The 12,600-nt window shown below is 41.3% G+C and overlaps 1 protein-coding gene across 2 annotated transcripts in view; it reads right to left on the bottom strand.

Moving 5' to 3' along the window:
- SCML4 (Scm polycomb group protein like 4) overlaps positions 1-12,600 on the bottom strand; it is a 488,412-nt gene that overhangs the window by 119,174 nt on the left and 356,638 nt on the right. For both annotated transcript variants that reach the window (XM_086926686.1, XM_086926687.1), the window contains exon 6: positions 8,985-9,179. In XM_086926686.1, the coding sequence (XP_086782812.1) occupies positions 8,985-9,179 (195 nt within the window). The remainder of the gene's footprint in view (positions 1-8,984; positions 9,180-12,600) is intronic.

Here is a 12,600-nt window from a genome sequence, read left to right as displayed (position 1 = left end):
TCCCAGGAGAGGAGTGGCCCTACGCGCGGGCAGACCACAGAAACAAGGGCTGAACTCACATAAGCCCTGAAAATCCTGCGACACAGTTTATGTGCAGTTTGAGCATGTGCCTGTCACTGATGTGACTGCCTGACCCTCGGGCAGAGGGAGCATCAGTAAGAGGTCTTGCTAATTGCTGAATAAGCAATATTCATGACAGCAGGTGAATCCATTTATTTATTTAAAAAATATTAAGGGGCACAACTACAGGGGCACAGCCACTGCGCCCATGCCAAAAAAATGCCCCTGCTTTCTATACCATTGTATGCATTTGTAAATGTTCAAAAGCACTGTTATCGCAATGAAATACTGAGTTTCAACAGCTTTCTGTGAACTATGGAAGAATTCTTCACCAAAGAGACCACGCAAGATGGTCTTGCAAATTTCAGCACAGTGAGCTAGTTTCTAAGCTTAATAAAGGAATAGGACATGTTAGAACGCATGCGTTCACAACGCATGCCATTACAACTCGATTCCTTACAACGACTTGCTGTAGGGGGGGGGTGCTGGAGTTTGGAATAGTATATGTTACTATTCCAACTCCAGTCTGTGCAACAGTAGGGAAGGTGTTGGATTTAAAATCCAACACCTTCTGCCCCCTACAGCAAATCGTTGTAACGACTTGTGTTGTAATGGTATGCGATGTAACAACGCAGTTGTTGTAATGACCGTGTTGTAATTGCATGCATTGTTTCGCATGCGTTGTAAACAATGTTTACCTTAATAAAAAGAGCAAAAGTCTAAAAGAACAATATGTTATGCATCTCCTTTTTATGAAATATTAATAAGGCTCCCTGTTTTCCGTTTTTTCTGATTTTCACAGATAAATACAGACAGAAAACATTTTCCTGTCTGTATTTATTTTTAAAAGTGGATAAAATTGGAAATTGGGTTACTTTTTGAGTAATTCTAAATTGCTGTGTGGATTGATAGGTAAGGGGGCTAAAAAAGAAAGGAATTTTATTAAGAGGCTTTAACAGCAGTAGATATGCACAACGTTGATATTGAAATATGAATATTTTGTCAAAAGTGCATAAATTTATCTTCTGTAGGGGTTTACAACATTGAAACTTAGTAGGCATACAAGCATGAGTGCATATTTACCGCTTAAATAAATGTTAAAATATACTAATTTCAGCTTAATTTTTCCACAAAACCCAAAATAAATATGGATAAATACAGATAAAATTAGCAAAAAATAAATATGGATAAATACAGACGGAAATGTAAAAAATAAAATACCATAAAACCAGGAGCCCTAAATATTAATGACTACCTAATGCAAAAGTTTAAAGTTAAGCTTCTGAAGAAATTGAGTACGAGTGGATGATGATACAATGTAAAAACAAACTAAGGTTTATTCAACAATATTGCTATTCACATATTATAATTTGTATTTTTCTCCTAAGATTCAGTTGCAAACTTTTGAATGCAAATTAATGTAAATCATCAATTGGATTTCTCAGACATGTAATACTCAAACGAGATGAGTACTAGAAACATCTCAGCAATCTCCTAAATCATATATTTCTTTGGAATCCCATCTCAATGACATCTGGACTCAAGAGTCTTGGAATATGAAGTGCAGGGGAACAGCTGCCAAGTCTGGAGGAAAAACTGCTCTATAATTTGTTAATTATAGTATATAGGCAGATCGTTGCACACTAGGTAATAAAGTTCATCATTAAAAAAGATGGTGAGACAATGTGACCAGACCTTTTGACCTGATTCACCACTTTTTTACTCATCAAAGTTTGTATTAATTTGAAATTGTATATATGATGAAGTGCTTCACAACCCTGATGAAACCCTGCAGCGCTTTCAGTGGAGTGGTAGCACGCGCCTCCATGCATTTCAGAGCGAGAGCTCATTGGGTTGAAATGTGGTGTGCAACAGCATAACCTACTGAACATAAATTCCATATCCTTATTCACATAATCATAATTGGTCAATTTAAAAACAATTCTTAGAAAGGCATCAATTGTACCAATATAGTGGAAGCACCACATTCACGAGTTTAAGATTAGAGATTGTGAGACTTTCTTGTTGATGCGCCTTGCATAAGTAAGTGAACACTGCCAAATACATCAACTTCTGAGTATCCACATACCACTGGTGGGTAGTTTTGCATCATGGCGCAACATGTGGACTTCGAAGCCCTAAATAATGAGAATGGATATACTGAGTGGTCAGAATTTATGATTCTGGCCTGTATCTCCACACATAAATCCGCAGATTATCAAAATATGAGTTAATCCCTATAAAGAGGGGGATAACTACACAGAGCCAGTTTTTACAGGTATAGCCCTTTTCATGAGGATTAATGCTCTAATTTACCATCTGTTCTGAGCAGGTGGAAAGTGACAGCGTGGGCTGGTGGAGGGCTGATGCGGGGTGAGATGAGAGAGAGGGTGGGTCAAGGTTACCAGACTGAAGAAGGACGAAGTAGCCTTCTGGGGTTAAGCATTACCTTAGAAGGGGTTGGCAGGAGCTGGGGACCGGTAACAAAGGCTGGGTTACCATTACACCCCCAATCCCAAAGCCATTTTACAGACCACATTGTTCTAATATACAGGAAATCTGGGAGAAGGAACACCAGGGCAATTTTAATTAACTGGGGTGGTTCCCCGTTTGGAAATTCAGTTCCATTCGATTTATAATCAAGTTTAAGTGTCAATTTGAGGAAAGGTGCAACATGAGGATGCGAATGAGGAGGGAAAGTCCCAATACTTATTGGGTGTACATTTACGTTTTATTTACAGATGCTGAATTTTACACCTGGGGAAAATTCCACATGCATACATTTTACACATTGGAGTTCACCGGGAAATCTAAGCCTGTCATAGGTTTCCTGGAATTCTCATGGAATCCTATGGGAAGCCATAAAAACTTGGAAATCTGCACCAAACATAGGAGTAACTCTATGGAACCAGATTTACAGCTTTCTCACTTGGTCGTTTCTGAGTGTAGCCCAGTGCTTTAAATGGGCCGGTACTGTCCGGTACGGAGTACTGCCACTTATTTATTTTGAGACGGAGAGTACCAGCACTTCTCAAGAGAAATGCTATACTTTTAATTGGAGAGTACCGGCACTTCTCAGAAGTAAGCAGGTACTCTGGTACAGAGTACCAACTCTTCTATTTTTCCATTTCAAGTACTGGTGTAGCCCTATGGTTGTTGAAATATCCATTGAAACGTCCAGAACACAAAAGGATCAATGCTATAGGGAACCATTGGTGATTCTATTATATGTAGAACTTGTAAACTTGCTTTAAATTAGAAAAATGTCAATCTAATTAAAATAAATCACTACACAAAGTAATGAGTAAACGTATAAGGTGCAATTCGCAAAGGAATCATTGATTATTGATGACAACACAAGTTTATGGCTGAAAATAGCTCATTTACATCTGTCAGGAATTCACAAACGGATTCCTGGGAGGCGTAAATGCATTTACTACTGTGGATTTTTTCACTCCTCGTTCTGAGAACTCTACAGTAGTAAATCCTGTGCAAGTGGAGGCATGTGGACATTACAGAAAGTTTGTAAACTCCCACAAATATGCACATTCAAACAAAATTATTTTTTTCCCAACATGGAAATGGTCATAAAGTTACTCCAGTGAAAGGCTGCCGTAACTCACCTTCATGGATGAGAACTAGGAGGGATCACTCCCATACTTATGCAAGCATCATGGAATTATTTTTCTTACGATTCCAAGATGATGGTCATGAGAGCAGGTGCGCGTGCTAAAATGCCAGCGCACATGTGTTGTGATATATGCACCTGTATGCATCACAACACATGGCATACAAGTGTCCTGATGCAGCAACAGCTATTTTGGCCTTATCAGAACAGTAAAGTAAATTAAAAGAATTAAGTTTGCGGGAGAACAAAAAGTAAATTAGGGACTAGGTGGCATTTTGCAGCTGATGAGCACTTGGAAACATATGCATTCGAAAGGTTGACAAAGCCAATTGGCTTTGACAATGCGTTCTATGTTTGCTCACTAACCATGTCCAAAAAAATGACTAATTTGTCAGAGGTAGACATAGCTGGTGAGCCCCACTGCATGCATGTGACACAGAGCAGGCAGGCTTAAGTTAAGAAAATTTGTGAAACATTTCAGCCGTATCAAAGTAGTAAAAAGTCAGAAACACAACAAAATTAAAAATACCACTCCAGTTTACAAAAATAGAGAATAGTTTAATGAACACAATGAAACTAAAATCCAAGAAGGGGAACCGGAGATATTAATTTTTTTAAGTTGTGAATTAAAATAGAGGCAAAAAGCAAAAAATGCTATCTGGTAGAGCTAGACCGGCACAAGGGTAAGGTTTAAGCCCAACCTCAACACAATGGAGGGTGGTTCAGATACACAGGTCGGATTGGTCCTGATTAGAAAGTTACCTTCCAACTTAGAAAATTTCCTGGAAGGTAAAGTTCTCAGGAAGGGTGAGTTAACAGATGTGGATAGGAGAAGCTGTACTTATGCCCTTTAACCATTTTAATCCCCTTTAAAATTACATTTGGGCCTAACTCACTAAAAATCCATACATCCCCTACATGTTTAACCCACTGGTTTCATAACTATATCATTTACTTCAGCCTGCTCCTCAAGAAAGGTTTAAAAACCTAACAGCTCCTATTTCAACAAATGGTGCTCAGGAGTGCCTCACTTTTGTCATGAATACAAAATGTAAGTCCTTCAGTTATCCAATAGAATTCTGTGGCGAAGCAGCATTAGAACACTAAGAAGTCAAATGACAGACTGCTGCCAGAAGTGCATTTTTCACTCTGCATGTCAGAATGTTTTACTGACATGGAAGAGGAAGATATTTGAGAACTAATAGAAAATTTGACCTAATTTTAGCTTTCTCGAGCACTAACCATAATTTACATGACACAAAGGACCCCCTCAATTATTCATTTACTGCAGTATCCTTTGTAGGAAATGCTTTCAATTTTACAGCTTTGCGTCCATCTAGATGGGGTTCAAATGTGCCACACTTTTTCCATAAATACAGAAGCCCAGATTTGCAAACATGCTGCGTCAGCTTTCATTCATTTTTAATGCAGAGCTGATGCTATGTGTCGGGTTAGTATTTACAATCCACCGCAATTCACAATTTGTTGTGGGTTGTAGTTGAAAGTAAGACAATGCAGTGCAATGAGCTGCCTTGCATTACTTTGCGTCAAGGAGGAGTTCTTGTCCATCCACCCACGGATTTTTACGCAATCCATATCTTCAAAAACTTGTATACATGGATTTAAACCAACATCCTGCTACTCCTTGAGGCTGGCGTAAAAAGAGTAATATTTGTATTTCTCGTTGTTTATTTCCTCTTTGCATGTTTGTTGCATTCTACAACACACGTATAAAGAGGAAATTGCCTTTCGGCATAGTTTTTCTGCAGGAAGGGACCACTCCCTTCACAAAAACTATGCTGACACCCATGCAGTTCCCCACTATGGTGCAAGAGTGTCTGTCACATGGCAGCTTAAAGTGCAGCAGAGCTATGGAGAGAGCATAACAGTGTCACATCTTTCAAGATATTGTACTCCTTTTTTGCTCCCCCAATATTGATCATAAGTATAATTATTTTTATCGTGCCCATCCACCCTGTGAATAAAGGGACACACCCTTCACCTTGGGATTAAAGGGATGCCTGGGCATGGATGTGCCAATTTTAGTAGTAATATTAATCCCTGGTCACAAAAGAAGAATATGTATTTAACACCATGCGCGCTAGCGTTATTCTGCTCGCACGCTGAGATTTGCAAAAACGCACTTTACATGACGAGCTGGGCTCGTCATCAGCGTGCGAGGAGGCTACGCCATGATGAGCCCAGCTCATCATCAGAGTGGAAGGGGATATACAAAGAGCTCCCTGGAACATGGTCGAGCCCAGGCTGGCTTTTAGCAGCCAGGATGCACCCGATGTTGGAGCATGTCAACACTATAGAGCAGTAGCGGCCTGTGGTGGGAGTGCTGCTGGGCGGTGACATGCCGCGGGGGAGGGTGAGGGTGGGGGGTAGTAAACTATGAAATACAGCCAAATAGAGGTAAGTAAATATATAATTAAATAAAACTTATTTTGTTGGCCGCATCGCCAAATGCGATGCAGCGCGGCCAACAACATTCGTTTTATTAATTTATATGTTTACTTACCTCTATTTGGCCGTATTCCGTAGTTTACTACCCCCCACCATGTCCCTCCCCCGCCACACATCACCGCCCGGCAGCACTCACACCACGGGCCGCTACTGCTATAGAGAGTGAGGAATGATGAAGCATGTCACTACTGTAGTGAGTGAGTGTTATATATATAAAAAGGAAAGCCTTTTGCTCCCCTATATCTCAAGACACCCCACTTTGTTACTGAGGCTATGTGGGTTTACTTGTGCATGGGCCGGCGGGAACTTTATTGTTTTGAAGTTTCACGTTCCGGTAGAACATATCCGAATCTCCCCTTACTGCTTTGAAGATCTTTCCTCCCTACCAAGTGGTTTCTTCCCTTCGAAAGAAAATCCACCTTTTTGTGGCAGTGACATAAGCAGTGCTCGACAAGGGTGCAAGTTATAGTTATTTGAATGTCAGTGTTTTTGTTCATTTTGTTTCTAAAAGTTTCTTTTCATCTCACTTCAACCCCTTGCTTTAACGTCACTTTAACCTTTGATATTTTCAGTGAAAAAACATATAGATGTCATGCTTCACTCCATTCCCCTTTCATTCTTTAATCTGTAACTAGAGTGAGTCCAAACAGTGCCCTTTGGGGGTCACTCAGAATACAAGTGTGACTTCAGACATGCCACAGTGGATCCGGCTGTGCCTTTGAAGTGTGCCCCTGAGAGAAATACATTTAGGAGACACTCAGCTGGAGGTGATAAAGAAATGAGGTCACTGCTCAGCTGTGCCAGTTGTGGATTTTGGCTCCAAAGATGAATAGAAGCATTGTGTAAAAATGTGCTTGCCCGATGCCTGGACCTTGCTGACGTTTAATGCACGCTTTCAGCTCGTCGGCGCGTGCGAATTGCATTTGCTCAAATCCATATTGCACGTGAATACATATTTAGCAAATATGCCACTCTTCTGCATATAGACAATAAACCTACATGGTATATGGATGGAGGAAGAAGCGTGTACAGGTTTGTGTCTATAGGCCACATTACACGACATGCTTACTCTCAGCGAAATTTATATTTTCGGCTTTAAAAGCTGCAGAGGAGCTTTAAATTTGTTGTGCAAAATATATTTTATTTAAATGTCACTGGCAGCAATTAAAATATAATGTATGGTATATACGGTGCTCATGATGCACCGTAATGTACAATCACACACGAAGCATAGTGCTGTTGGCAGACGTAAATCTCTTATCATTTTCAGCGTGAGTGCACAGAAACTTTCAAAGTCCCCATGGAATGCTCAGTACCCACCGCCTTTGTGGAATATACGTCCTAATCATACAGCTGTGGAGTAACATAACACATGAGTGAAAGGATTTACGACTGTAACGTCACTTTTTGTAAACTCCTTGCAGTCTTAAACCATGAACGTCAATTCACTAAAATGTCGAGGGTAGCGGAAGTGACATCACACACCATTTGACATTTAAATTCATTCAGGCAGGCATGCTTAGACATACACATACATTAGCACATACACACGCTAACTCTCACAAAAGACACTCCCCCTCCCCCCCCCCAGCAAGCGTGCACACAAAATACATTTGAAGGCATCTTTTTACTTACCTCAGCTGCCGAGGAAGATCATATTCCAGCTAATTGCATTATATTCCTTATTACACTAATAGTGAATAATAAAGTATTATTCACTATTAGAGTAATAAAAAAATTGACACAAAACAGGGAGAGTGGAGCCCCAACCGAGGTGCATAAGGAGAAGCTGCCCTTGTGTTCCTGGCACTGATTTTGCATAGTTTAAGGCCAGGGGTCGTAAAGGCAGTGCCATGGGTCGCAAGGAGGCAAGCCAGTGGTCGCAGCTGCGACCTCTGTTGACCCTTAAATGACATCCCTGTCCTAAACTCAGCCATTCAATGAGCACGTATGTACTTGTGGATCGGACAGTCAGGTGTGGGTCTCACATAAGACAGGAGTATGACACAAATACTTGTATTGAACACTTTGCGAGCTGGGCCCTCAATGCAGCAGCGCAGCAAGGATGCAGTGGCCCCTGGTGCAAGCAAGGAAAGTGACCCCTTTGACTGCTATGGAACGGTAAAATACAGCAATTATCAGGGTCCAATGGGACTTTCAGGGCTCTGGGCCAGAGCCGGACTGGCCGTAGCAGGCACCAGGTATTTTCCCGGTGGGCCATAAGGGTGGGGGCCGGGTTTGTTACGTAGGGCTGGTTTTCCAGCGGTGCAGCAATATCAGGCCCCTGTAACAAAAGCGGCAGCGGTGCATGACACTAGCACTCCCGCCCCAGCCCCAGAGGCCGGTCGAGCAAAATTGCCAGGGCTGGTTTCTGTTCCCGGTCCGGACGTGCTCTGGGCACCGGTGCCATTGCACCTGCTGCACCAAGCTACGCCCCGGCCTCAAAAGTGAAAACAGTCTAGTAGCAAGTTTCAGAGGGCAGTAGCGGTCGGTGGTGGGAGGAGCTGCCGAGCGGTGACGTCGGGAGGGGGAGGGGCAGGGTGAGGGGTAGTAAACTATGGATTACAGAGGTTTACAGGTAAGTAAACATATAAATAAATAAAATGAATGTCGTTGTGTGCACTGCATCCCCAAATGCGATGCTGTGCGTGCAATGAAATTCGTTTTATTTATTTATATGTTTACTTACCTGAAAACTTCCGTAATCCATAGTTTACTACCCCCCACCCTGCCTCTCCCCCTCCCCACGTCACCGCCCTGCAGGTACTCCCACTCCAGAGTGGCGCGACCTCGGCTCAGCCATGTCCCCTGTGAAGGAAGAGCTCACCTGACTCCATCCTGCCGTTCTCATAGTTGTCCAGGTTGTCGGCCGTGCTGCTGTACTGCGCGAAGGGCTGGTTGCTGAAGAGACTGTCGCACAGCAGGCTGCGGCACAGCTTCTTCAGGAAGCGCAGCACATACCCGATGCTGTTCACCACAGGCAGGCTCAGGAGGTGCTGCTTGCCGTCAAAACAGGCAGAAACTGTAAAAAGCAAAACACAAAGATATGGTACCTGGATTGCACTGGTAAAAGATTGTGAATTTAGTCCATGTATTTAAACCTGAAAAAGCATCCAGACAGACTTATGCACCTGCCAACAAATATGAGGCAAATCATTTACACAATAGGGCAGCCAGGTTCAGTGAAAAGCGCCAGAGGAGAGGTTATAAAGGGCAAAGGTCAAGAGAATGTGGCCTGTTTGCATCTGGGAAAAGGTGTTAAGCCCACATGAATTACATTAAAAGACAGAAGCGTTTCATAAGTGTCAGTAATGCTAGCAATCATTTTGATTTGTTGTACACTAAAGGGGATGCCCGTGGTCTTATCTAGGACAAGAAAAGACAAGCAATGGACATTGTGTTTTTCAATCAGTGATATATTGTTGGACAGTCACAAACATGCAAAAAGTCACTTGCTACCATAAAGGCATTTAAAGTATACTCAAATGAACAAGGAGTAATGGCGGCTGCTGAAAGTGGGTTAAACACAGAATCAGCCTCACGAGCATAGAAAGGGATAGAATGCATTAAAAACACATTGTTTGGCTGGAGCAGGAATAAAGAGGAGAAGATACAGAAGCAGCAGTTTTTTTTTACTTTATGCTTAAACGCTACACATGAGTAAGGTTATCAAAAAAAAAGACACAAGACACAATTCTATGTGAATATTATAAATAAATATGCGCATGTTTGATGGCGCATACATTAAACTTGTTTCCCATGGATATGAATGTGAATTAGTAAACATTAAACAACGAAAAAAAGTGAAAGACATTTATGATTTGTGCAACCTATTTATTTTTTCTTGGTATATTTGTGAACTGTTTTTATCAGGTCTATTTCCATTATCTTATTTTCCAGTGGTCAATATGAAGTACAGAAAACAACACTGACTACTGAATACTGAATACTGAATACTGAATTTAAAACAACACTGCTTTAAAATGTGGGACTGTTTGAGGAAGTGTAACTTGGTTAAAAAAAAAAATGTTTTGTTCATGTTTTGCTTATAAATATGATTGTTTTTACCTTTTTCCGGAACACTGAAACACACACACTGTACACATTAAAGAAGTTAAATACAGACGTGTAGTTAAGTTTGTTGATTTTGTTATTTAATATACGTAAAAAATATAGATGGCGATCTATGAAGCAGCAATGCAGACTTAGCGAACCCTCATGTTGTAAAATACTGTAACTTATCCATGTTCTTGTTTATGCAATCCACTTGTTCTGTTGTCTAATGTGTTTCAAGGGTATTATGTAAAAAAAAAAAAACGTATCTGACCATTCAATATAATAGTCATTATGAAATACCCAGAAATTTTTTTTTTTACCAATATCACAGATGATGACGTGGATTGTGCAACAGAAATGTTTCCGTCAGTGCCAATCCAACGCACATGTCACAACTTTCCAAGAATGCATGGTAAACAAATTCCACAAGCGTCTATGCAGCAACCTACAATAGCAATTCTGCATACGAAATCTGGCTCAAAACAACAATGTCTATGCATGAATGTTCCTAGAAAACATGTAAAAGTAATTTCAGGGCAGATATACCATAACTGGCGCATCCCTGCATATCAGCAGGGATGCGCCAGTTGTTTTGCATCACGACACACACCTCTTGCGCCACCATGGATGCGCCACATTTACAATGCAGCACACCATGGCTCAAGAATAGACAGATGTGTGACGCATCTGATGCCATAAAGGTGATGCAGTGCTGGAGTTGTGTCGCAAGCGCAACGCAACTCCAGCACTGCTCGGGGGCCCCCTATAGTAGCTGTGCTGCGTCACTCCTTACGCCTGCTACGAAGATATTACCACATGTAGACAAGTTCTAATTTAAATAGCTATATTTCATCATCAAATACTAGGACAGCCAATGTCTGAAATAGACTTCCACCATCATACAAGGGATGGCCACAGCTATTTTAAGAATGCCCACAATATGCCAAGATTGTTTATGATTATGGCATGGTCTCATCATGTGAAGGATGAACATTATGATGCCTAGGGTATCCACATTATACCAATAATGACTTTCATTACGAAGGGGTGAGGAGCATCATGCCAACGATTAGCTGCAAATTACCACCAATATGCCAGGGCCATTATAATGGCACAAAAGAGATAGTCACAGTGGAAAATATTCACAATGCATCAACAGCCAACACATGGTCTATGACATAAGAATATGACAACACCAAATAGCGCATACAATAAATGATTGCGATTTAATAAATATCAGGGATTGTCAGTAGATCAAGGGCTCAAAAGATAAACTGTATATCACATTTGGCATTTAATAGAACCAGGTGCATACAATGTGAAGTGACGAGTGCACAGTTGGGATAAATGCAGGTGGTGTGCAGAGGGAAGGTGGTGCATATATATATATATATACATCAACATTCAGTGGTGACAACCTATCCCACCAGATTTCTGGCAAACATAAAAATGCGAAGTCATAAACGAAAGATGCAGATATAAATTCTCTGTCATCCAGGTTTGATATACAAGAAAGGAAAATGTTGACGTTTCGACCTCAATGGGGATCAGTAGATTCCCTGACGTTGGGAAGAACGGCACGCACCAAAATACCAGCCGCAGACGTGGTCGTGCATTCCAGTTCCCGATCCCATGACCACATGATGTTGATGGAAGTGGCTAAAGCCAAGAAAGGAAAAATGAAAGAATATGCGGATGGCCGCCGAAATCCCAAAACATCCGATTTCCAAGAAGGGTGCTAGTCAGGCAAGAACAGAAGGCAAAGACAGACAGTCGATACTCTGACCTACACTACAAGTGACGAGCTGTAAATGTACTATGGTCATGGCTGCATCTGAGAACAAAAGAATCACACGAAATGTGTCACACTTCAGAAGCTATTTTATCTCGGTTAACTGCCGTTTTAGTGACCGATTCCTACACGTAGTTTTGAAGAGAGCGAATAGCCATAGTATAGTATGTTTTTAATTTTTCGATCACGTGAGCGGAGTATTACCCAATCAACACGTGTTCAGGGATACTCACGGAAACGCGATTGGCGTGCCGGTGGAGGAGAAACTATCCGGATTGTTTGCTGATATGCAAGTTTAGATACAAGCGTTTTCAGGTCAGTTTGGGTTAGTGGTGATTACAGATCACAGGCATTAGATACTTGGCAGCATATCATCTTTTGTTCTTACTGTTGTACTTACGTAGCATTATGTATCCCTTGTCACAGATTGATAGACACAGCATGTAAGTGCGGCCTTTGAGCGTTTATTCAATCTTTCTCTCAATGGGCATTAAGGTTATAAGGTGACACTGTTTATCACTTAGTTACAACATATCACACACCTTTAGTTCACATTCTAGAGTACCGTAAAACACCAGAAGAGCATGGGCATGTG

The sequence above is a fragment of the Lissotriton vulgaris genome, chromosome 6, assembly GCF_964263255.1.
Source record: "Lissotriton vulgaris chromosome 6, aLisVul1.2, whole genome shotgun sequence".
Lineage (NCBI taxonomy): Eukaryota > Metazoa > Chordata > Amphibia > Caudata > Salamandridae > Lissotriton > Lissotriton vulgaris.
Note: the sequence above shows the minus strand (reverse complement) of the source record. Positions and strands in the feature narration are given on the sequence as shown.